At 38.6% G+C, this 27,188-nt stretch overlaps 1 protein-coding gene across 6 annotated transcripts; it reads right to left on the bottom strand.

Moving 5' to 3' along the window:
* Positions 1-894: 894 nt before the first annotated feature.
* Positions 895-27,188, bottom strand: LOC108095308 (probable serine/threonine-protein kinase DDB_G0267686). 6 transcript variants are annotated; one of them, XM_017196375.2, is made up of 6 exons: positions 27,170-27,188; positions 6,716-8,398; positions 6,141-6,650; positions 5,145-6,077; positions 4,848-5,072; positions 895-4,003 (listed from the first exon to the last, which is right to left on the bottom strand). In XM_017196375.2, exons 2-6 carry the CDS (start codon positions 8,395-8,397, stop codon positions 3,325-3,327), a joined length of 4,029 nt encoding a protein of 1,342 aa, XP_017051864.1. In that variant the 5' UTR covers position 8,398; positions 27,170-27,188; the 3' UTR covers positions 895-3,324. The 6 variants fall into 6 exon arrangements, with proteins under 6 accessions (XP_017051864.1, XP_017051865.1, XP_017051863.1 ...); XM_017196376.2 differs by lacking the exon at positions 27,170-27,188 and adding an exon at positions 26,103-26,130; XM_017196374.2 differs by lacking the exon at positions 27,170-27,188 and adding an exon at positions 24,448-24,456.

The raw sequence follows: 27,188 nt of genomic DNA, 5'->3' as shown, positions 1-27,188 counted from the left end.
CCTTCCACATGCCTACAATATTTTACACTCGCCTCTTGGTTGTTTTTTCTTTGGGTTTTACGTTGTCCAAAAAGTAGAAAAATGTTATGTCTAAAAAAATACAGGGTAACATTTTGTTCATCCTAACCATTTTTGTCTTTGCCTTCCATACATACGTATGCATATATATATAAATAGAATTTATGTTTGATTTTCTACATTTTTGCTTGGTATTTCTCAAGGGTTTTCATATCCTTTTCATTGTGGTTTTTTGTTTTTGTATAATTTGTATTTCATGTTTTTCGTACATAGGTTTTAAAGACATAAAAACAGGCGCTAGTTGAAACCTTGGAGGGTAAACAGATTGATCATCATATCTATCAGCGAGATATATAGTACACGTTCACTGAGGGCAAATATATCTGGATGTGTATATATCTCGTTCTCTTCGGTTCGTTCGAGATGTTTCGGATACCCTGTAGTCTGTACATTGTGTGTAGGTGAGTGTCCTAACTATGTATAGTATTTATTTATTTACTGAGTCTAAAGCAAGGCGGGGATCGAAGGATCGAGTTCTATAGCTTTAAGCTAACACTTTAACAAACGAATCTATGAAAATTGGCAACAGTGCGGCGTTTAATCAAAGCTCTACTCTGGTTTTCATCCAGGGTTTTCCGTCATCATCATCATCATCTTATTAATCATCATTCAGGAGAAGGCAGGCACTTACTATATGTAGTTGAACAGAATCCAATCTCTCTATATAAACTCTATGCTAATTTTTGTACAAGCTATATACACAGTGCTGTCAACTAATTAAGAAGGCAAACATAACTAGCAAATATAAAAAAAAAAATACTTTAAAATAGATGAAATCTTTAAAAACCTTCAGGAAAATGCAAAATAAAACACTTGTTTTGTAATGAAAATATTTCACATTTTGATTGGTGTGTATTTGGTACGCAAAAAAAGTTGTATAATCAAATATATATATGCATATATACCAGCATGGCATATACACGGTAATAATAATAATATAATAATAATAATAATAATAATAATAGTAATAATAATAATGCGATATAATAGTTTAAAAATATAAGAAAAAACATGTTAACAAAACTGGTTAGCTCATCGGTTGTTTTCCGGGGATTATGGGATATAGGATATAGGACTTGTGGGATCGGGAAGATAGGACAGTTATCCACCTCCTCTCGGCTAAAGCTAAGGATTCTATAACAATATTTGTCGTATATGTACTTTGCTATTGCTGTGTGTGTAAGTTATGTTGTATATATTACTCGTAGGTGTCTATATCTATATAGAATTTGTTTAAACTTAAGCGACAACGACAACAATTCGGGCGGCGATTGTCTTTCAACGTGTGTCGTGTCCATTGGGTTTTTTTTCGATTTTTTCGGTTTTTTCGGATTTTTTCTTTTTGTGTAGGACCTTCTTAAAAGCTAAAGCTAGATTTACAATTATTTTGTTGTTCTCGCTTCTGGTATTTAGTCACATTCCATTCCCCAAAAATATATGCCCTGCGGCACTATATTTTGTCGTAATTAAACTAAAAAAAAAAATAAACAAAAACCATAATCTTATCAATAAGTTTTGAGGAAACAAAATATTTTAACATGTTTTTTGTTTTTCTTGTTTGTAACAACTAGCAAATTGGTTTCTCTTTGTCATCAACATTAAGTTTAGTTTCGTAATTGGTAAGTTTAAACATATGTATATGTATATATATATTTACGTTAATTTTTTAATGCGATCTTTGCTTTTGCGTTTTTGCTTTTTTTTTTGTTTTTGCTAAAAAGGTACATGAAGTGTATACACTTAGGGCGTTCTTTGTCAAGTTCTTCCTCAGCTTATTTAAATGTTAATAAGTATTTCTTGGTTTCCACAATATGTCTATGTAAAGATGTGCAGCGTAATTTCAACAGCGATTTCCATTTTGTATACAATATATATACACCTTTTCTGGGGGCGGGGGGCGGGGGGGTGTGGAAATTTGACGAGGTTCATTCAACTAAAATCGGCTACGGTTTTGATTCTCTTCGTTAACAAATGTTTAGCATTTCAACTAAGTAACCATACAAATGAAGCTTACAAACTGGCTTACAAACTAGATATCTTTGATTTAACATTTGCTTGAGTGCTTCGTTTTTTGTTTGTGTTTCTGTTTTTGGGAGGGGAGGTTGGGCCTTAGATAATTAGATATATCGATATAGAATATATATACTTATGCATCCGTATAACAAAGCAGTTCAAACAATTCAACAGATCCCTCATTCGTTTTTCAGCTAAGGACTCAATGTATAAGGCGCTAAATGTGTGTTCCTTTGTGGGTTTCTTGCTTGGCTTATCTTAAGTTTCTCTATTTAACTTTCTATATCTCTATATATATATTTAGATATATATATATATATATATATATATATTTGTATATCGTTTTAGATCATGTAAGTAGGGTGTTTTGGATCATCTTATAGGTGTAGAAAAAACATTTTCTTTTTCTTAGTTCAGTTTGCTCTTTGTACAAACGTTTCGTTTGCTTTTCTTGCTTTTTTCCATTTTCTTGCGCTTTTTACAATTTTTTTTCTTCATTTCGTTTTGTTGATTTTTTGGATTTTTTTTTGCTTAGCTCAATTTGTTGTTTCTTTTGATATAAACCTTTCACTGATACGATGGAAAAAGTTTACTTTGTGTCCCTCAATTCGCGAGTTAAAACGAAAAAAAAACTAAATTAAAATCAAACACTTTTCCATTCTCAGAATTTTCCATCCGGCTGGTCTGTAAAATATTTGCACAAATTAAAATTACACGCTAAAAATAATCAGAACTTAATAGCTAGGAGTTATAAGAAATTGCAGCTAGGATGGCTAGTAAATCATATATATTAATAGTTAATCAATTACAGTTTAGATGGCCAACACAATCAATTGGGGGTAAAAAATGAAGTCAAAAAACATTAAAGGCTAAATTAAAAATTAATCGAAATTAAGTGATAAAAAAATTTGTATAACAAACACGCAAAAATAAAAACAGACAAAAAAAAAAGGGAAAAAAGTAGAGCAAAAAAATAAGTAAGAACTGGCTTTTCTGTAAGCTCTTTTTTTTTCTCTAAGGTTTACGAAATTTAGTCTAAATGCTCTGTGATTTGAACAATTTTTGCTTTAGAAAGAGACAACAACAGGTAGCGGGGGCGGGGGAGCGGTATTTAACGGGCGGTACACGTGGGGTTGGGATTTGGGATTTTCCTTCATTTCCAAGGTGGCCGAAGTAGTACTGTACTTTAGTTAGAGTACTTAGTTAGTACTTGCCGCCAACCTGTCGCCATATTCACCGCATCCAGGCGGACTTTCGCTTGATCTTGGTGCGCAATCCCCGCAGCGGTTTCACCTTGTTGTTGTTCTTGCTCGCCGCCGTTGCTGCTGCCACCATGGCGGCACTTAGGTGCTGTGGCAGCATGCCCGCCGCCGCTGCCACGCCCACCGCCGAACCACCAACACCGCCCACGGCGGTCAGGCAGTGATTGTTCAGTCCACCCAGATAGATGCTGCTGCCCGTTGAGGAGTACAACTCCTGGTGGATTTGCTGTTGCTGCTGCTGTTGCTGCTGCTGCTGCTGTTGTTGCTGCTGCTGCTGGGCAAGTGCCACATTGGCAGCAGCGCTGCTCAACAAGGCCATTTTGCTGCCAAGGCCGTTGGTGTAGACCGCCTGACTGCTGCCAAATTGCTGCTGCTGCTGCTGTTGCTGCTGATATTGCTGTTGCTGCTGCTGATGTTGCTGCTGCTGCTGTTCGCGATGCTGCTGCAGGTGCTCCTCCTCCAGACTTTGGCTGGAGGCCCGCTTGTGCGGGGAGCCGTGACTGCTGCCGCTGCTCCCGTTGCTGTGATAGTGGGTGGTGGCCACCGACGAGCCGCACTCGACGATTGAGGAGCGGGACAGCGAGAGCAGGGCGTCGACGCCGTCGCGGTGCCGCTGCCGGTCGGCCATCTCCTCGGGCGTGATGTTGTGGCTGAAAAAAAGTAAAATTCATGAGTTAGTTAATTTACTTTCAATTCATTAAATTAAAAAAAAAAAAAAAAATTTTTTGAATTGAATTTTTTATTTTTTGGCCGATTTTCTCCAACTTTTATGATACAAGCCCTTTCCAAAAATGGGTTTGCAGAAAATTAATTTTTTTAAATTTTAATTTTAAGTTTTTCTAATTTCTTCTAAGTTTCTAATTTTAGTCGAATTGTTTATTTCATTGAATTATTTTTTTTGCAAGACGTGTTCACGGAGTTGCCATAAAGCACAAATTACATATTTCGCCTCTTGAACGCTGTGGCAACGCCATGAACTACTTTTCGAATTGGAATCGTTTAAATAAAAAAAATATATAAAACAAAACTTTCAAGCTTATGCAAAAATAAAATGAGATAACAGCCCGAGTTTATGATTTCATAAGATTTTATATCATTTTTTTTTATAAGCTAATAAAAACTAAACATTAAAAAGCCAATAACATGACAAATAATATAGATAAAATAAAATACGCACTAACACTGAAATAAAATAGGAGTAGAATGGTATTGAAATCTCGTAAAAAACTATGATTTCAGTTGTTAATCAAAGTTATAGTTGCGAATACTGGAAACATAAATTATAAATCCTCCAACTGCCTAGCAAATAATACAAACAAAATAAAATATACACTAACATTGAAATAAAATACGAATAAATTGGATGATGAAATAAATAATTAATGGATGAATAAAATGGATATGATAAAATAGGATTCTAATTGGTAATCACAAAGCTATGGTAACGAATACTGGACATATAGTATATGGTAAATAATAAATCCCGCAACTCACTTCTCCTCACTGCTGTCGTAGGCGGCATCCGAGCTGGCGCAGTTGCTGTCGGATCCAGTTCCAGGTCCAACCTGGTTGCTCTGCGCCTGGACGACCGCCTGGGCGACGCTGGCGAGGACATTGCCATTGGTCAGCGGCGTCGAGGAGCCACTGTCCGCATTGCTGTTGCCGCCCGCCGAATAGGTGTGATCCTCGCTGGGCGAACTCGTGATCACTGGGCCACTTCTGCAGGTAAAAACAATATAAACATAGAATTAAAAGGATATATATACAAAAAGTATATCCTTTATAGCTTACCCATTCTGGAAGTTCGGTTCGCTGAAGGCCTTTGGTCCGTGTTTGAGGAAGAGCATCGCCGCCGCCGCGTGCACATCGTCCATGCTGTCCGCTCCGCAATCGCGTGCCAATCGCTCGAAGTTGATGCCATCGGAGGCACCTCCATTGGCTGCTCCTCCTGCTCCACTGCCAGCTCCATTTAAACCCGCGTAGTTGTTGTACTTGCTGCCATTGCTGTTGTTATTATTGTTGTTGTTGTTATTATTACTGTGATAATCGCCGGAGAAAATGTCATCGAGAACGTCGGAGAGCTGCGGCTGTCCAGCGGAGTCGTCGCGTATGTTGCGAAATGCCTTGGACAGATTGGGAAAGAGCTTGGGATCGAAGCGGGCATGGCTGCCACTGCCACTGCCACTGCCACCGCCACCACCGCCTGGACTGTGCGGTCTTGCCGCCGCATTCGTCGCCTGACTAGCACCATTGGCCGCCATAACCAAGCCATTGCTTTTCGTTGGAGTGGACAAAGCCACCGCAGCAGGAGCTGAGGCAGCAGGAACTCCCGGATTGACCGCTGACTGATTGGAGGAGGATTGCACTGCATTGCCAGCATCCATCGTTCCATCGTAGGCGGAACCACCACCACCACTGGGACTCTTGAGCGAGGGACTGATCTTGTCCACCGCCGAATTGGGGAAGAAGGGTGATCGATTCAAGGCCTGGATGAGATTCTGGCGCTGCTGGGGCTCCACGCGCCACAGCGAACCCTTGCCCATGTTCGGCGCCTTCTCCACCTTCACGAAGCTCTTGTTCAGCGAGAGATTGTGCCGCACACTGTTCTTCCAGCCATTCGGGGCCGTCTTGAAGTACGGAAAGTGCTGAACAATCCACGCATAGATCTCCTTCACGGGCAACGCCTTCTCGTTGGAGCCCTCGATGGCCATGAAGATCAAGGAACTACGGATTATAAATACAAATAAATACATATACATAAATATTTTCTATCACAGATAAGTTTACCTAAAGCTATATGGCGGCTTGTTGTTGGTATGCACTAGCGGATCGTATGGCACATTGTTGGGATGCTTCTGCTTCTGCGGCGTATTGGAGTTCGCTCCGGCGTATCCACTCTTGGATATCGAGTATTGCGGGGTGCTCGTGTGCATCCGCGAGCTGACCACCAGATCGAACTCCTTCAGCGAGTCCTCGTTGTCGTAGCTGGTGTAGCTGTTCGGACTGCGCAGGTTAACTGCTGCTCCAGCTGCTCCTCCCCCAGCTGCTCCACCTCCTCCACTAGCTGCTCCTCCTCCTCCTGAAAGTGAGCCATTGTGAGCCTGACTCGTTGGCGTCATATTTGTGGCAGGCGGCGGGGAAACGGAGAGCTGCAAGCTGCGCGGCTGCAAGTTGCTCGTTGTTGTGTTGCCCGCTGCAAGGCTGCTGCTGCTGCTGCTGGTGGTTGTGTAGTAGGTGCCGGGTAGCAGAGCCGCTCCCGGTGGCGTCTCCGGCGAGGCCACATGCGCTGGCGTCGAACTAAAAGGTAGAATCAACTGAATTATAAGATATTCCTCATTATAAAAGCAGAGCAAACAACTCACATGACGTGCGGCGTGCTGGCCACGTGATTGACGAAGCTATAGCCCGGTGGCAAGGATCCGGCGCTTATCAAGGTCGCTGTGGTGACCACAGCCGGTGGCTCCTGGCCATGGAGCATCGCCTGACTGCTGGGCGGTGCACCACTGCCACCCACTGCATTGTTACCCGCCGATGTGGCATAGTTGACCGCCTCGAAGATGGTGTTAAAGCTGCTGGTTGCCTTCGGCACTGGACTATTGCCACCATTGACCGCCGCTGTCGAGGATCCCGATCCCGATCCTGATCCCGATCCCGATCCCGAATTACCCACCGAACTGGAGGAGCTGCCTATCGAGGAGTTGTTGGAGGAGGCCGGCGAACTGACCACCGTCACCGTGGAGGCCACCGAGTGCGGAGTGCTGTGATCCAACTGGATGCCGTGCATCTTCTCGCGCAGATACTTCTTGTGCGGATGGTGGGTGGTGGTGTTGCTGCTGCTGCTGTTCGTGGTGGGTGAGCTGAGTGCCTGGCTGGCCGCCTTGTAAATGGCAGCTCCCGCTGCCGTGGATCCGGATCCTCCCACTCCCACTCCCAGCACCGCTCCTCCCACCACCGATGCACTTCCATTGCTGGTTACATAGATTTGTTGCTGCTGCTGTGGCTGCTGCTGTGGCTGCTGTTTGGCGGGTGAGAGTATCGCTGGAGTGGCACCACTGCTCACCACCACGGGCATGTAGCCGTGTCCAGTCACAATTGTATTGGTTCTCGTCGGCGTGGGCAAGTAGGTTTGTTGCTGCGATTGCTGCTGTGATTGCTGATTGGCTTTGCTGCTGGCCTTGTACTCCACCACGGTGGTGGTGCCACTGGCTCCCTTGTGCACCGTGGTGGTGCTGTAAACTGCTGCCGCTGCTCCACTGGCAGCCTCCTCCCGCTCACTGGCTTCACTCAGATTGGTGGGCAGCTCCTCGATCAGATCGCTCACTATGCAAAGATTGCCATTGGACGCACCACCAGCACCACCCACGGTGGTCGTGCCACCCGCTGTCGTCTTTATGGCCACAGCTGTAGTGGCACCACGTTTGCTTGGGTTCGTGGTCACAATCCCTTTGATCAGATTGCTGTCATTCAACCAGGAAAGTGGACGCAACTCCCCGTCATCGTCGGCGGTTCGCACGTTGACCAACGCCTCGCCGGTTCCCATTTCCAGGGGTTCGGCGGCCAGGAGTACTATGTTGCCACCACCGGTGGCACCACCAACGGCACCGCCGCCAACAACCGTCGAACCTCCGTTGGCCGTCGCCGCTGCTGACGAACCATCGTAGGCCGTAAAGCTACCGTTGTGATTGTGTTGCAGAAATACATATTTCGAGGCACTGGCCGGCATGTTGCTACTGCTATTGCTTGTGGTTATAACTGGTGATATTACAGATGTTGCTGTTGCAGATGATGATGATGTTGCTGCTGCTGCTGCTGCTGCTGCTGTGGTGGTGTTGCTACTACTGTTACCGTTACTGTTACTGCTACTATTGGCGGGTGGTTGAGGTGGTGGTGCTGCTATCGTGCGGTAGCCATGGGCGGCAGCCACTGTCGCCGCTGCCACCACGGAATTGTGAGTGGAGGCCACCGCTGCGCCGGATTGCAGATGACCACGCAGTTGGCTCAAATCGCGGGCGGTCAGCAACTGTGTGGGATTATCTGTGGACATGCTGCAAATGGAACAGAAAACAATAAAGCATTAAAAAAATAAATAAAGAAATTTCCTATAAAATGGTAACTATAAAACTAATAACTCATAAATAATTTCATTGAAAGATTTCATTACGAACATAATTATATTTTTATTTTCCTAAAAATAAAACCCTCTTAAATTAACTTGTCAAATGGAGTGATTAACTATTGCATCATCATTCTGATTCATAGTAGCCTCGAAACCTAAACTCAGCCAATTCAAAATGTGGGTCATTATGACCAAAGCTATAGTCTGATCTTAGGCAAAAGATATGCCAGCTTACATCACAATCAGATATGGTATGCTAATACAGTATTACGTCATTAAAAATAATCGATTGTGATATTAAGATCATGACCTGTTGGTGCCAAAGAAATTGCTTTCAGTCTTTGAAGAATGCGATCATCAAACATTACGAATTACGAATTTAATATCTAAGAATATTGTCTCATCATTTGGTAAGAAATTCCTTAGCAATAACTTCGGTGATCTAAAGCCAAGTTTGTATTCTAAAGCCAAGCCCATTTGATGATCTAATGATTGTCTGATGAAATGATCAATTCGGCTGCACTTTGTTCTCCGTCATCAAATTGGTTTTTCGTGAGTTTTTGTGACTAGACGACGTAAAGCGTTTCATGTTTATTGTTGTTGAACGTCCTTCGTCGCTTTTTTATTGCATACTTTACTGGGTATTTCCCCGGGGGCTTTTCGGCGTTTTTCTCATTTTACGCAATCGAAGACATAGTTTTTTGTGTGTTTTTCTTTTTGCTGTTGTTGCTTCTAATTTACGCGTGTTTGCTTTTTGTGGCATTTTTTATGACGCCAACAGCTCTGCCACTCCACCTGCTCTCTTTCTCAAATATTCACGCCATCCCTCTCTGTTTTCACAGCGCTCTCTTTCTAAACTTTTTAGTGGGGATTATCTTATCAGTACTTCTGTGTGCGGGTGTTCATTTTCTTGAAGTTTTACGCTTTAGTTTGGTTCCTTCAACTAACGTTGGAGTGTTACAGTATAAAGTTCTTCATGATTCGGCTTTAATTGAACGAGGGTCCAAAGATCAATGATCGATAACCAATTTAAGACAGAGTAATCGAATAATGAATTCGCCATTTCCGGATTCCATTGGTGTAAATGTTGTTTGACTAATTACAGTCTATAAGATTCTGATTTAATTTAAAAAAGTTGCTGAGAGTTCAAAGATCTTCGATCGATTGATATTCGCATAAGCATTCATTTATTCATATTCATTCGTTCTTTTTCATTCTTTCATTTGTAATCCATGTTATTATTCGTATTTATATGAACTGAAGGTGAAGGATCGATGGTCGATCGATAGCCAAAGTAATCGGGTAATGCGTTCATCACTTATTCATCCCGTTCAGTCAATTACTCATCAAATACCATTACATAGAAGGCAATTAACTTAGATATTCATTTTGCCCGAGGGAAGGGAAAGCATATATTTACCGTTGGGCTCGCGAATCCAGGGAGAGCGAAAGAGAGGTCTAAACTTTGGTTAAACAGAGACGGGGCGAACGGTAAAAGGGGTGGGGCAGCCAACAAAGTGTATTATTATTTATTGATTTTCATTCGAGGCAGGCAGAACAAGAATAACAACGGAAACTAACAAAAAGTCAACAATAGAAATGTCCCCGAAGCAAATTTACTTTTACTAGCTAATACAGTGGAACAGCAGTAACAGGTATCCTAAAACCTACGGAATGTAAAATTACCATTTATGTAAGGCATTTTAAAAAATGTAATTAAGTTTTTATTTGAAATAAATTATAAAATAAAACGAAAACGTTTTAAATCAGAATATACTACATTCCCCTGTTCTTCTCCTTGTGCTAACCATCCTGATTATTAACCATTGTTTTAAATGTTCAAAGGTATGGCGAAAGGGGGAAAAGAGAGACAAAAAAGAAGGGGAAGAAAAGTGCGCGCCACAACAAAACCGTAACCGTAAATGCGAAAAACACAACAAACGCGATGAGAACGAGACGCACGAGCAACAAAAACAGCATACAAATATAAAAAGCTCCGCTGACCTCCAACGTCGGCAGCGCTGCCGACGCCGACGTCATTACACTGACCGTCCAAGCAAATAGTACAGCCTGGAATTTATTTATTATTGTACACAGAAAAAAATTCAAAGCACTCTTCAATTTTGATTATTTTCTATGATGTTCATATATTAAAACTTGAAACCAGTTCTTGGTTTTTTCCACACGATACAGACATAAGTTTATTCAGGCGGGATCGAAAAGAAGATGTAAAATCATATCATGTTCATTTTTTCTTTCTGTGTACAGTCTGGAATTCGTTTATTATTGTGGCAAAAACGACGCAATTTTTGTTTTCTTTTCGAAAGTCTACTCGTTGTCTTGGCAACTTTTTATTGTGCCTTTTTTATACATTTGTTGTATTTTCTCAGCAACAACAAATAATAACAAGACGCGTACGAATATTTTATTTTGCAGCGTCGCAAGAGAGCGGCAAAAAAAGAGAGAGCGCCAAACAACGTGTTTTTGATAAGAAGGGGAAGAGGAATGGGGATCGGGGCTGATGCGTTGTCTTTGACATAATTAATTAGCAAATATGGCCGCATGGCGACAACAACAATTATCGGAGAAGCAACAGCAATTTTTGGACAATGCAACACTGGAAAAGGTCTACAATCCAAAAATGCCGATACATAAGCTCTCTTTTCTCTCTCCGGTGAAAGGCTCTCTTTTTTGCCGCTCTGAATCGGAATTTGTTTATCTTTGCTTTTGTTTTCCAGAGAGTGCAAGAAAGAGCAAATGACAGAGAGCCACGCATTTGTTTTTGAGCCGCTATTTCGGTTTGTTATTACGGTGGAACCTCCCCAACACAGACCGTCTTAAGCTTAAATAAAAAAAACTTGTTAATAAAGAAATTTAAAAGAAGTAAATAAACAATACATTGAAAGCTTAAATTTTTGCATGTTATTAATCATTTTGGTGGTACCACCACAGCACAAAAATGTATAAGATTCAGCGCATAAATAATATAAAACAATCAGCAGCAGCCGTTTGCTGACGCAAGTGACAACTCTTTATGTCTTACAGCCTGCACTGTAAACGCTTTGAGATTAGTTTTGTGTTCTAGAAACGTCAACGTCACCGTCAAAATTGCTCTCTGCCTTTTAAGCTTTTTGGCTGTGACCTACGGACCTTTCTCCAGCATGGAGCTGCCTTAAATGTCAACCGAAAACCCTCCAAAACACACACCCACGAAAAAAGGGAGAATGAGAGAGTGCAAGCCTTGCATTTGGGTCTTTTATTCTGCCAACCAATTAACAGGCAAAAACAAAAATAAAACCAGCGGTAACTGTACCTAAGCAAACTGCTTGCTAAAAAACAAAAGCCAAAAAAAAAGAATAGAAAAGTAGAAAAGCAGCCACGCTAATGAAGCCCCATGAAACTACCGAGGAGAACATCATGATGATGATGATGGAGGATGAATCATCCAGATATATGATATATACCAAAGTGTGCACAAATGCGGCACACGGATGCTTATGAGCGTGTCAAAAAAATAATCGTAAGGGAGCCACTTTAGCAGCAAATAAACCGCCGACTAACAAGTGGAGTTTAGCCATGATACATCGCAGTTGCAACTCGTTGATACCCTAAAAAGGAATAAAAATATTGCATTTTTTGGAATCGCCAAGAAAAAACTTGAAACACACCATCCCCACTAAAATAATATGATATTTGGCTAAAAAAATTTACCCAAAAAATTTGTACCACTTACTTTTTACTTTTGAAAACCTGGAGGGTAGCAAAAACGAAAGAAAATACGTTCCCTGTTGAAATGAAATAATTTTTGGCAGTTAACGGGTGTTTAACTGTAGAAGAGTAACGAGAATTGAGCAAACATAAGTTCTATGGGGTACCCTATAATACTTTCAGAAAACTTGCTCCACTTTCGAGTTGTTTGCCTAGATTTCCCACCAGAAATACCCTTTGATACCCTTGATATGGTTAAACCTCGTGGAGTAATCAGCGTGCGACTGGTTCAATAATAATACACACAAACAAACAAATAATTGGCAGCCAGCATGTTTTGTTTTTCTTGCTGTTGTTGTGAAAATTGTCGCTCAATTGAAATGCTAGTGGGGAAAATAGAGAAAAATCTATGGAAAAAATGATAAATGAGTTGTTTCCTCTTTTAATAAAAGTTACAAAAAAGAGCGTGAGACGAAAAGATGTGGAGTATTATAATATTAATAAATAAATGTTTATGACAGGAAAAGCCGGCGTTCCTTTGCTTCGCTTATACACAATTACATCTAACATGTAAATGTAATTGCCTTTAATTAAATCGCTTTGTTTATGTTTCCTTATATTTTGGGATTTGTGTAAAATAAAGTATACAATAAACAATAGGCAAAAATACTGCAACAGCTTTGAAAACATTTCACGTAACAAACCGAGAGAAAGAGCAAAAGCTTTTGCATACTTCCGGCCATCAACAAGATAACATAGGAGGCAAAAAGCTAAAAAAAAAAAAAAAAAAGTGGGAAAAAAGAGCGAAAAAAGTAGCAGCCGCATTTTTTGAGAGAACTTTTCTCTCTTTTTCTTTGTGTTGTTAACGCTCTCTTTAGCATTTAATGAAATATAAACAAAAATGTCAGAGTTTCATTCAAATAATAGAATTAAATATGGATTTTGAGAAATTACATTTGTGGAAATGTTTATAAAACATTTTTGAAAATTTTATTCGAATTTTCCGCAGCGTAAACAACTTGACCAATACATTTTTTTTTGCTTTTCGTTTGAAAACAAATGATAATTTTCAAAGATTTCACTTGGGCTTAAAAATTTTATTATAGTTTAAATAATTTTTATTGTTCTTAAGTATTCAAACCTATAAAAAATCAAAGTAATTTTCTTGGATCATTTATGGGAAAATTTATTAAAGAATTTTCTCGATAGGCCACAGCTATAACAACAAAAGAAATAAAAATAAGGAAAGCGATGGCGACAACCACGCGGCGTATACGTAATGCCTGACGTTGTGGACGCCATGTCTGTGTTTTTGCACTGGTGTGCGTAAGTGTGGGCTAGCATGTGTGTTGGTGTGAGTGCCTGTGTGTCAGTTCTCTCTTCTCTCTCGCTCTTTGCCTTGCACATTACGTATACGCCTGGGTCAAATCATCGAAAAGAATAATAAAATACCAACACATAACTTAAAAAAAAATTATAAAAGAAACCAAAGTTTTATGAAAAATAGGTAAGGAGAAAAAAACAACTTAAAAAATATTTTCCTTTAAGCTTTAGAAAAATTCAGTTTAATAAGCTAGGTAAGCAAATTCCCCAAAAACAAGTTGAAGAAATAAAACGAATGCTAGGCATGAATATAAATAAAAGCCAACAAATCTATACAAGTTTGGTTAAGTTTTCTATATACACGCTTCGGTTGTATCTGTACTATTTTTTTGTTTTTGTACACACTGAAAAACGCAACAAGGCCGCTAGAGAAACGCTTTTGGCGTTTATAATTGCTGTTGATCGCTTTTGTTGTTGTCTATTTATTGTTAGTTTTATTGTTAGCTTTTTCGCGTCGTTTTGAAAATCAAGAAAAAAAAACAAATGTCATTGCACGTGTGTGTGCGTGAAAGCGTTAAAGAGTGAAGAAGGGGACAGATTAAGAGAACCTTTTTTTTAGTGTGTCACCTTTTTTATTTATTAAAAGAGGCCTGTGTTCCTTTTAAAACGAGCTTAACAAAATCACTTCTGAAAAAGTACAGTACATTTTACTTGCAACGCATATTTCCCTTAATTCCTTAAAATAATCTGTTTTGTTCATTTGAAGAGATTTTACTGTTGAAAAGCAGTTAGAACTGCTTTACACACAAAAAGAGAGGCCACAGAGATGCTCAAAGAGAAATGACTGCTGCAAAAAGAGAACGAGAGAAATAAAACAAAATTTCAACGTGGTTTTCTTGTCTTTTTTTAGTTGTTGTTATTTTTATACATTTAGTGGCTAAGTTTAAGGCATGATTATGAAATCGGAGAATGTATAGAAAAATTGCTCATTACGCAAAATCAAACAAATGGCTAAATGGGGAAAAGATGAAAAATGCAAAGTATACTTGATTGGAAAAAAACCAATTTAAAATTCAAATTGTAATCTGCGGTTCGCCGTCTCTCTCTTGCTCTTTTTCTCTTTGTTTGCCATTTGTATTCCTTATTATTATTTTTGTTTAACTCACACACGAACACTAACAAACAAACACACACTTTGTTATTTTTTATTTTTATGGCCCGCTTTTAATTATTTTGTTGTCTTTTATTTTGCTTTTATGTTTATTTTGTGTTGATTCACATACCTCCATACAAGGTGTTCTCGCAGCTTGGTTGTCGCTTTATTTGCACGCAAAAAAAATGAATGTTGTAGCAATTGTATAAGGCTTTTTGGTTGTAATTTAGTAATTCTTGAATGTAGTTTTGGGAATTTGTGTGATTTTTTAAAAAGGTTTTTTACAAGATTTTCTCGTTAATCTCGAACCGTAAAGCACGCGAGCAGGCAAACGAATGAAGCGAAGCGGCGGCCACAGCAATTGAAAAACCGACCCCCACCAACACACTCTCCCAGCACACACACCACCGCGCCCCCCCACACACGCACTCTCACACACATACTCTCTCTTTGGCAAAAATCACACAAAGCTTTCATTGTGTGCGGAAACGAGAGAGAGCCGGCAAAGCGAAAAAAATAAATAAAAATAAATAAAAGCCAAAGCAAAGTCAAAGCGTCGTAAACAAGCTTGTGAGTAGGTACAGTGAAATAATAAATACATATATATATACATATGGTATGGTTAACAACTTTATTTTAAAAACTCAATCCCATAACCTCAATAATCCGAAATATATAGAAAACATATTTTTTCGAGAAAAGAACAGCGAAATTGATTCAATATATTAAAGGTAAGTTTTCTGATAGTATATATTTTTTAGTTTCCCCTCCTCGCGTGCCTACTGTACACCTCTCTATATATTTATATGTGTGTTGTGCGTTCGCGCATGACATTGCCATTTATTGAAGTGAGCAGAAGAAATACAAATACAAAACAGCGAAATAAAACTATAGTTTGACAACAAAAACAAATGCTTAAATTTGTGCCTTATGGAGGCCAGCTAGCTATTTGTCTCTTTCTGTCTGCAGCCCTTTTCTTCCTACCTCCCCACCACCCTCCTTTCCATTGCTTTACCACCCATTCATTCGCTCTCGTTTTTTGCCTTAATAAACATAAACAACTTTTGGCAAGGATCTGGGGGCAACAACAAAACCTAGAGACATAAGCCAAAATGAGGCACAACAAACAGCTGTTTGGGCTAGGCTTAAACAATAACTCTAGTTCTCTTTACTGCCAAACTCTCTTTTAAACGTATCTCTGCCTCTCTTGGGTGAGCTAAGTGACTCACAAGACTGTATTTTTGTTACAATCGTCTTAATATTTATAAATAAACAAAATGGCAACACCAACGTATGCTTTACAAAATACAATACGTCATTATAATGTTCAAGAAAAATATATCTAAAGAAAATGTAATGAGTCAAAGATAAAATGTCGTAAGTCATAATTGAAAAGCATTCATACATAGCTACATTTTAAGCATTAAACACAATTATAGTTTAAGTTGAGACGTTTATTAAAGTTACAACTAAAATAATTGTAAAAAAAAAAACTAAACATTTACAGTTAGTTTTAAAATTTGTTCAAACATTTGTTTGTTTGCCTTATAGCAGAAACAAACTCTAAATGGCAATTTAACGCATAATAATACCAACAATTTTTGTGCTTGCCAAAAAAATACTAATACGACACGTGCGACAAAAAATGGGTGTAGAGAGGCGGAGGAGACTAGAAGGGGGCCAAAGAGGAGAGCGATAGAGCAGGAAATACAAGAAGCCAAGCCACAAACGCACACACACTAAAAAAAAATAAGCAAGCGCACAAATTCCAATACCAACCAAAAAATCAAATGCAGTGCCGCACTGTAATAAACTTGTAGGCAGTTTTTAAAAGCCAAGATATTTCATTTGTCTACATCTTTCAAAAATTTTTTTTACGTTGAAGCAATCTCAAAGTGTTATACCATCACTTTCTCCCAGTGCAATCGTTTTTTTTTTTTGAGTTGTTTTTAGTTTTATATTTGTTGCCTTTTGGTGTTGCTGTTTAACCATATTTAATTTTAGCAATAGCAGCGGAAAATTGAACAACGGCGGCCGCTTATGTATCATGCTTTATTTGTTGAAAATAAAAATAAATTTATACAATTTTTTCCCCATTCCACGGCGCACGCACAACAACGAAATTGAAAATGAAAACGCAAAAAAAAAAATTATAAAGAGAAAATCGCGGAGAGCTTTACTTGAAGAGCAAAAACGCCTTTAAAAAGAGAGCAAATAAAAATGAAGTTTGCCGGCTTTTTGGGTACGCCAAAAAAAAAAAACATTAAAAATAAATCAACACACAAAACTGAAGGAATGGGAAGAAGAAGACGGTGAAAACTGCAGTAGGAGAGACAACAAAAGAAAGAACTAAATATAAATGCATGCATGTAAGGCAAGTATTTATATGTACATAAAATATATACACACATCTATCAAGACAGTTGCGGTTTGTTAAGTAGAAACTTCTTATAATATTATCACGACGAAATATAGGTTTCTTAACAACCTTCAAAGGGCTTTCATTAATTGAGTAACTCGTTTCTAATGTTTTTGATAGACACACTTATAAAAAACAAACTTGCCTTTTAGATGAAACAATAATAATTAATTCGTAATATACGAACGTTTATAGGGATTCCTTATTTCGTTTTGGAGCTGTATGTACTTTGTGTGGTGCCCAATGCGCCAATATGCCCCATGTAGCCATGTATTTATGCAGGCATGTTGCTAGTACATTTTGTTTGCTGCTTCTGTCGCTTTGGCATTTGAAGTCTTTTCGCTGTTGCCAGGCCAACTAACAGACCCCAAACCCCCCTTCATTTTCCCCCCACTAGCACGAAAAACACCTCGATCATCTGAGACAAACGAACGACGGACTCCTCTACCTCTACCTCTACCTTTCCAACTGACAATTTTGGTTTTATTCTGCTGCTGGCTGCCTTCTGCTTGCTGCTTTTGGTCGATTTCGTTTGGTCGCCTGAAAATTTCAATTTCAATTGATTTCGTCGCCGCTCAACCAAAATAAACCCATCATGTGTTCTTTTTGGCTTCTCCTCGTGCACATCTGCATTTTACTATCTGCTGTGCTGTGCTGTGCTGTGTTTAGTTGATTTTATTTTTGCTCTTCTTATTTATTTAGTGTTTTTTCTTGTTTTTGCTCTAAGCAATTACACAAGGCGTCGCCTGTGCAAGAACAACAAATTGGGTCAACCGCAATTAATACAACTAAATATAGCCAAAGCGTACATTTCCCTCGCGAAAATAAAAGAGGAAAAACAATATGTGCATACAACAAAAGCAGGGGCTAAAATAATAATAATGAATAATAAGTGTTGACAGAGCAGAAGTTGTTGTTTACCCTTTTGTGGGCAGTAGGAAAAAAGACGCTCTAAAATAAAACGCTGAAGAAACCGAAAACGCTGATAGCAGTGAGGATGATCTGCATCGGTGGCGTATACGTGATGTGGCTTCTATATGGAACCTGGGTGGAAAAATGGAGGGTGCCAGTCGCGATTACATTGCTGATTACTCTCCGATGGAAGCCACAATGGCAATTCACACTTCCCAACAAAGTGTCACCATCCACAAATTACAATATATCATAGCAAACAGCTGGAAATTTATTGAGAGGCAAATAGTCGAATCTCTGAGGTGGAATTACGTTCTTTTCAAATATATTAAAAAATACCCCTAAATATGGCAGAACCCTTTTAATCCCATTATTTACGTTTGTCTATGTAAACTACTATTAAGGCATTTAAAACGAGTGACCACTGTACTTGCGGACAGTGCGTGCTGGCAGATGGTTAGCAGCGGGATGAAGACTTTCGACAAACACTGTGCGCTCGAGAGCTGCCGTTCGCCTCATTTGTTTGTTTGACACACTCGCACAGTGGGCATCAGAGGCACAGTGGGTCGCCCTTCAATCAAGCAACTAAAACCAATTGACACAGACTCGTGTACGTTAAACGTTTCCCACTAATTAGCACATTCGTGCATGTCGAGAGCAGGAAAACATCATAAAAAATAATATAGAGAACTAAGCCACGTTATTTTTTCGTTAAACATTTAGTTAAATAGATGAATTTGATAATTGATGAAAATAGGAGCGAGTCGGATGGATGGCGTTACGTATTCGAGCTGTTGGCTAACGATCAACGTTATTATTATTATTTGTTTCGTTTTCGTTTTTGGAATAATTTGCATACTGCATTTGCTCAGCATTGAATGAAAAACGAACATGTGAACATGTGCTAACAGCTGGGAAAACATTCCGTATTATTCTGAATGAGAGAGTGGGAAACAGGTGTACTCTAAACAATTACGAATGGAAAATGTTTATGCTCCCCCAGAATTCAATTGAAAAACACATAGCCGTGAAGTCCAATCCAAAAATTAATTAATCAACGTTGAGCTAAAAATTTTGGTTTTCATAATCTGGATTCGGATTCATTCATCTTAAAAACAATGCAATAAATCATGTAGCTCTGTTCTTCTAATTTGTATGTATTGACCATCTAATATTATAAATTAACACGTTGCTAACTTGCTTTTGACCTGCTATTTGCGCTGCTTCTATTTTAAATCCCATTGTAATTGCAATTCGAATTCCAATTCTAATTCTGATGCACATGCGTTGCTCTATTTTCTCCGCCTTTGCTGTTGTATAACAACCAGCGATGAAACAACAAAGTTGTCGTCTCCTGTTGCTACTTTTAAGTTTATTTTGTTTTTTTTTTTTTTTTTTTTTTTGTTTGCATTTTGCGCACTATTGCCGACGTTTAGTTGTTGCTTTAATAGTCGCTATATCTTATCGCGCTAACAACTTGGTTGTGAGTGTGTGTTGGCACAGCTCACGTGTGTGTGCGTTTTAGTTCAACACCAACACCCCGGCACTCACGCACACACGCACACACCATTTGTACACACATAATTATTTTCATTTTTTATGTAATCAACAAACAGAAAAAGCAACGCCTCAGCCTCAGTTCGCCTGCCATTTGCCTTCTATGCTGAGGTTCTCTAAAAAAGCACACACACGCCTTTACAGCAGAAGTCAGGTAAATAGCTTTTGAAAACCCAAAACAAATAGCCATAAAAAAAATAATGGAAAACTTAACCAAACCCCTGTCAAAGTTACCAAAGATCAGTAAGGTCATAAAAAAAAGAACAAACTCGAGAACCAACTAACTGAAGATAATTGAGATACAATCGATGATCAAATTTTCAGCTTCCAAGTATTTAAAAAGAAAAACAATCCATAAATGACTTTAAATATTTAAGATAGTAGTAGTATTACTTTAACTAATAAAACGAGCACGAGGCGGAAAAAATGCCAAAGAGACGCTATTTTGGCAGCACGAGTTTTAGGTTTTCGCTGCTGCTTTTGGGTGGTGCGCGTCTTGCGTGCCAGACAAACCGCCCAAACCGCCACAGCCGCCCACAAAACCACCCACTTGCCGCCCCCGAAACGTCGGAAATGTTACGCCCGATATTCAATTAGTTTTTAATCCCGCCCAGCGTCAAGGAATTTCAATTTCCAATTGGTTTTTAAGTCGGAAATTGCCGCCACACGCACACACGCAAACTAAAAACAAAAATTAGTTATACAAAAACTACAAAAAAAAAAAAACAATAAACAATACACACAACAACACCAAGAGCTTTTAAAGTTTCAAGTATACATTGGGTTTTTCTTGAACGCCTTGTTGCATAATCGCACTGCTAATTGCACAATACTTTCTGAACCCTAAATCCAATCCTACTATTGGTTTATAGCCCCACGTGATCCTTAAATCTGCAAACATATAAATTTTCCGATATTTTCGGTTTTTTTCTCTATGATTAAACTGAATTTTACAAACTATTGAAGACAGTTAAAACTACGGGAGGAAAAGTGACAAACAAAAAACCAGGCAATGGCGAGGTCGCATTATCAAGACACGACGCTATATGCTATATAGCACCACTAACAACAACAAATTAGCGTCTCCGTCAGATAGAGAAATGGAGCGGGAGAGAGAGAGGGGACAGGGGGTGGGGAGCAAAAAGAGAGCGAAGAGCAGAAACAAATCACACGATCGCAAACTCACACATGAAATATGCAAGAGCACTAACAACAACGACGCCAAAATAAAACCAGTAACCAGTATTGTAAGTCAAAAACAAGATACCCTATACAAATAATTTATAATGTTTTTTATTTTTAATTTTTAGGATTTACATTTACTTTTGAAAAGTCTTCATTGTGTTGAGTAAGTTATGATAAAGTTGGGTTGAATTTGTGTTCTCAAATGTCTGAAAAGCCTGATAAGCCTTATAGTGTACAGGGTATAATCAACGACAAAGCGTTGTCGATATTCTGCGCCTCGCTTCTCTGTCAGAACAGGCGTCGTTGCTCCCCAATGTATTTTCTTGCTGACGCAGCGGCGACGCACACCCCCTTCCCTCCCTTGGTCCACACCCGCTCCACACACAGCACACAAAGGCACACACCAAGTATGTGTGTACACGTAAGGGTAACAGGCCAACGCGAAACTGAGAAAAAGCTACAAAAACCAAAGTGTACTACAGTGAAAAGTCTAAAACAAATATAAAAAAATATCACTTCATATTTACAAATTTTACAAATACATTATAACTTTTATAAGCCTTAAAAAATTGAACCTAAAAATCCAAAAGTTTGTAAAAATTCATCAAAGTTAGGTACGACTGTAGTTGTAAGTCGCAAAGCGCAAACATTCACTTTTCGGGGTAGAAAAGGCTTAGGTAAAAGGGTGTCAAACATTCGGCATGGGATTTGCATTAGAATCGAAGTCGAAGAGGGAAAATAACCCAGATTTTGATTGATATGCTTTTTGTTGTGTGCTTATATAAAATGACCAACAGGTGGCGACGGTTTCATTCTTAAGATGATTGATCGCGGGATCCCAAAGATTCGATATTTTTAGTTCTGTATCGATATAGTTTTTAAATTTTAAGAGTATGCTAAAGACACAACAACAAGTAAATAGTAATTCAAAACATTCAAATCGATTATCAGATTCATTATTGTCACACTTTGCTCATCTTTTTTTTAAATACTGTCTTTAACCAACAACTAGAGTTTTGATTGTTGTAATTTTCATCATTTTGCCACCGCATGCGGGCCCCCGCCCCTTTTCATGTTTCGAGTTTTGAACGCCCCTATCCTTTTTCAGGGATCATTGATAATTTCGCTTGCTTTCAATTTCCAAATTTTTTCCCGTTTTCCAAGCGGGGGGCGTAAAAGAAGTGAAAACAACAAAGGCAGCACCAACAACATAGCGGGGGACACACATGCACATTTGGTGACAAAAACACTCTGAAACACACACACACACATGCGATAGGCAGCACTAAAAATATTTTTCAACATTTGTTGTTGTTTCACCACGTTGTTTAAGCTTTTTGTGTTTTGCCATGTTTGATTTGTGTTGTTGCTGCTTTCCCTGTTATTTTCCTGTTATTTTGGCACTCACTGATATTGTTGTTGCGCGCTCTCTCTTTACCTTTTAAATCCCTCAGTGTTTTTCTCTCTGTTTCTTTTTGTTTTTGCGGCGGGACTTGCAAAAACGCTTATTTTTCGGTTGTTGTATCAATTATCACAAGTATTAATTAAACACATACACTTGTAAAAAAAAAAAAGTAAGGCATACCTACTCAATTAATTTTGGCTCATCAACGGCGACGTTTTTTTTTTTTTTTTTGCACGCTTTGTGGGAGTTTGTATGTTTTTTTGCTGAAGTTTACTTATTGCAGTTTTAAGTTTCTTTCTTTTGGTTGATATATTTTCGTTCACGTCGCTGAAAGGCAAAAAAATGAATGTGAATGCGGTAAATACGAGAACGCCAACCAGACCAGCCGAGCGGTCGGCGTCGGCCGCGGCGGCAGCGGCAGCGTCAGCGTCAGCTGAGGCAGAACAACAACAAAAATTAAACAGAAACACACGGTTGTTCGATAACGTTTCTGCTGAGTATACTGAAAATCCTTAATATTGTGTTGTTCCAGTTGCAAAATATTATTGGCTCAATCAACTAACTCATTAAAATGTCTGCGATTTGTTGATTTTGATTTGTTTTCAACACACGGCAAAAAACACATGGCATTTTAAAAGAGAGAGGTTTGGGGGCGTCTCTCTCGGAAAGAGCCAAAGAGAAGAGAGCGAAAGAGCGTAATAAGCGCGTGGCAAACACATGGTTTTTGTTGTTGCCAAAATGTAGAAGCAGCAGTGGAAGAAGAAGAAGCGCTTACAGTTACCTCGCGTTTTTGTTCTTGCACAGTGGAACAACATTACATTAACTTTTTTAAATTACCAAAATAAACAGATGATAGGGTCGACACACAATTGTTTTCTTTTAGCTTAGTTTAATATTGTTGTATTCTTTTGGAATTACATAAATTCAATAACACTGTGCTGCCCATTTTTTAATTTGAGACATGGGTACAAACTATATGTGAATATGTCATAAGAAAACATAAAAATAATAAATGTCAACATACATGTCCTGTCGTACTTTTGGGAAACTAATCAATGTGAATTTTTTAAATTGTTATTCTGTAACACATGTGTGTATTAGGTAACCACTTTTTGAGCCACTGTGCATTAGTGTGTTTATTATCGGCAAAGGTATTCATCGCATTTACATAAATGCTACACACTGTATTAAAATGCTTTTGTGTGGGTGAGCATGTGTCACACGCAGTGGCGAAAAAGTCAATCAAACGCATACAACTTTGTTTTATTCTCTTTCTCTCTTGCTTTGTTGTTATTTATTAATGTTTTTGTTTTTATTGGTACCGCAACACCCGCGCGCAAATAACAAAAATACAATGTATCGGCATTTTATTGAGAGAGGGAGAGAAAAAGAGAGCTTGAGATGCCGTTATTGTTTTTCGCTGCGTGAGTTTTTGTATTCGTTTTATATCGCTCTAGTTTTGGTTACTCACTTAGTTTTTTTGGTCTATTAATGAAACTAAATTGTAATGCGAACGTGTTAATTAGAAAATGAGAAGGCGAAAGAGCGCAAAGAAGCAAACACAACAAGGGAAAAGAAAGTCAAAAAGACGATAAGCAACACAAAAAAAAAGCAAGTTCTTATCGTTTGTCACTCAATTATACAAAATTTTTATGATTGCCACAAAAACACACAAACCTACTCAGAGAGAACAAGAGAGAAAGAGAAAACAGTGATCGCTCACGTAACTCCAATAGGAATTGTTTGCCCAGTTTTCCGGCCGGTTTTTGCCTCCAACAAACCGATTTTTCCAACAACGTGGCTTTGGCCAAAAATATGCGAGAGAGCAAAATTAAAAAAAATGAAAAACGTGTGAGTTGGAAAATAGAACACGCACACACAAAAGCAAAGCAGAAGCTCGTGTAGAAGCAGCTGAAAAATAGAGTTGTCACCTAATAGTATTATTATCGCTAAAGAAAGTCATTGTTTAATATTAATATATTAAAACCATTATTATGTTATTGTATTATTTTTAGACTATGTAGTTTCAGCAAGGGAAACTGTCTGGAGACCTGAACCGAAATTTGGTATGTAATGCACTTTACTACGGAAGAGCTGTTTCAAGACTAAGAATATTTTAACAGAAACGTACTAAATAATAACCAAAAAATAAGGGGTGTAATTTTTATAGATATGACAACCCTGCAGAAAAACTAACAAACAAAAATTATGTGGGACAAACGGCGCATAAACAAACTGCAGGCGGGCGCTCTCTCTCTACCATATGGAAAAGAGAGGGGTGGGGGCAATAGAGAGCGGCCCCAATTGTTTACTCACAACTTTTTATACGCGACTTCACTGTGTGGATGACGCTCTCTTATTCGCTTTGCCATGCGGTTATCATTGTTGTATAGTAAATAATTCTAAAATAGGAGCTAAATACAAAAACTTAAATGTAATCATTACAATAATACTGGCACTTATTTACCCTATTTTTGAAATATATTTTTTAAAACTGAAGTTCCTGCTAGGTGAATTACACTGTAGTTGTCGTCTGGTCTACATATTCGCTCTCACATGAATAGTTATACAACTCACTCTGGGGGCCAAATACCAATGAACAAGTGAAATTGCAGTGCGAAGGAATTTCGAAAACCAGTTAGAACCATGGCAACGCAAAAAGGGGGTTATACAACCCCATTTCACCCCCTTCTCACCCACAAAAACAATCCCAAAACGGCGAAAAAACAAAAACAGTTAAACAGGTGCAAAAAAAACACAACAAGACGGAGTCAAAAGAGAATGTAAAGAGACCGGGAAAGCTTAAAAAGAGCATGAAACAGAGTGACCGAAGCTTCCGAATGTGATAGACCGAACAACAACACGTGATTAAACATTTTTTGTGTCTCGCACTGTAACTACCCTAAGTCGTTTCATTTAAAATAATGTATTTTGTAATTAATACTAAACAATAAAAATCAAATATATGATGACAGAAATTAAAAATAGCTGCGAATAGATATTAAGACAAGTACTCTTCAACTTGTGTTATTTTAATACTTATTGTATCAAGCATACAGAAATCAATAAAGGACACCCCTTCCCACAGGGAAATGAAAAATTTGAACATTTCTCAACGAGAGCATCGTTTGGTCGACATCATTAACACCATCACGGGTTTCTTAATATTTGCAGATAACAAAAGAATGAAGGTAAACTTTGACGTCACTATTATGTTGCTGTGCAGAGCAAACGACGACGACAGCGACAAATGTGGAGATCAACAGATCAGTCACTCGAAAACCGAAACTAAAAAGTAACCAAAAAATAAAACAAAAAGATCGTTTCGAAAAGAGATTTTCCACAGACAAACACATACAAGCACATCGCAGGTATAAATGTATCTGTATCTGTGTGTGGGGTATGTTTGTATAATCATGTGATACCAAAATAAAGAAAAATGTGAAAATCAAATAGCAGCGACAGCGGCCAGGGCACTAAAAAGTCACAAGCAAAAGTGGAGCAATAAAGCAAACAAACCCGACAAATTTTCTGTTGCCATGTACAACCCTAGACCACAACAGCACCATCACAATCCCCACTTCCTCGTACTCCCACTCTCCCGAAACCATCCAAACCGAACCGTTTAACCATCTCCGTCGTCACCATCAAACCATCCAATTTCGTAGTTTCGGATCAGCCACGAAAATATGCAAATGCCGAGAGCACCGAAATTAAATGCAGTTAAAAGACACGCACAATATCACACGCAGTTGACATCAGAACCGGTCAAAGAATGGGATTAGAGATGGTATGTACATACATACATGCATACATACATATGTATGTACATAGATATAGTGGGGATATAGTAAGGGGGTAGTGAATAATTGGCGTGACCTTTACCAAAACGTCAAGGGATTTTGAAAATATCAATAGCAATCTTTAGTACAGTATACAAATAAATTTCCTTGAGATTTTTTTTAGCATACTTCTACTTAAACAACTGCTCATATCTTTCCTATACTTGGAATTGTGTATAAAACACATTATAATTGAGTTATGTTTTATTATTTGATACAAAGTCTAAGTAAACAATTATAAAGTGTAAGTGTCGATTATTTTCGCCCGAATATTCCGATCCCGTGAATGGTGCCGGCTGATGTATTAAATTTCAATGAACTGAAAACAAAACGATCATCAAAAGCGACGCAGTCGAGAGAAAAATAAGTAGAGATACAGAAAAGCGAATTCTAAAGGCATTAACAAAAACATTTTTAGCAGCTTGAGGTGTAGAGATGTGAATCGGAGGCTATATAGCCCGAAAAATGTTGATGATGGGACGCCAACGAGATAGCTTTTACGGCGCACAGTGGTCTGGGGTTACGAAATTTGGCATAAATTTTAAATTTCCAATTGGAACATCCACTGTTGTTCTGCCAGTCGATCGATTGATCTTGATGTTTTTGGATGATTTTTATAGTAAAGGGAATTAGAATTTTAAAGTGCTTGACCTCCTCCATTCAAATTTTCACTCTATCGATGGATACCTATTGATCGATCGGTAAGATTATGCACATCTGTAAGTGGTTTATCCCATTTTAATTTGCATTTTCGTTTCACAGTGCGTTTTCTCCTTCTTTCCTTTCATTTACCTTATTGTCTAGGTGAGGTCGAAGAAAGAGACGAGAAAAAGAGGAAGGGGGAGAGGGCGGTAAACTAGGGGGGCGGGGCTGTGGGTGGCAGGCAGACGGACGCATTTAGACATGTTTAATTTTGTTTGCATTGAGCGCGCTCACTCTCTCTCCTTCTTCTTCTCACTCTTTCTTTTTGCTTCGCATAAAGAGCGGGTAAAAATAGGTGGAAAATTGCATAGAAGTCAACGGTTTCCCCCTTCCACACACTTTCGTTAATCTTTGTTTATTTTTATGGCATTTTTCTTATATGTATGTTTTTGGTGTTGACTTCCCATTTTCTTTTCATCGTTTTTTTAATAATTGTTGTAGGTTGGTTAATACTACTTGTTTTCGTAGGTGTTTATACATACATATGTACATACATTTATATTCTGTTTTGTT

The sequence above is a fragment of the Drosophila ficusphila genome, unplaced genomic scaffold, assembly GCF_018152265.1.
Source record: "Drosophila ficusphila isolate 14025-0441.05 unplaced genomic scaffold, ASM1815226v1 contig_198, whole genome shotgun sequence".
Classification (NCBI taxonomy): domain Eukaryota; kingdom Metazoa; phylum Arthropoda; class Insecta; order Diptera; family Drosophilidae; genus Drosophila; species Drosophila ficusphila.
This window is presented reverse-complemented; position numbering and strand designations above follow the sequence as displayed.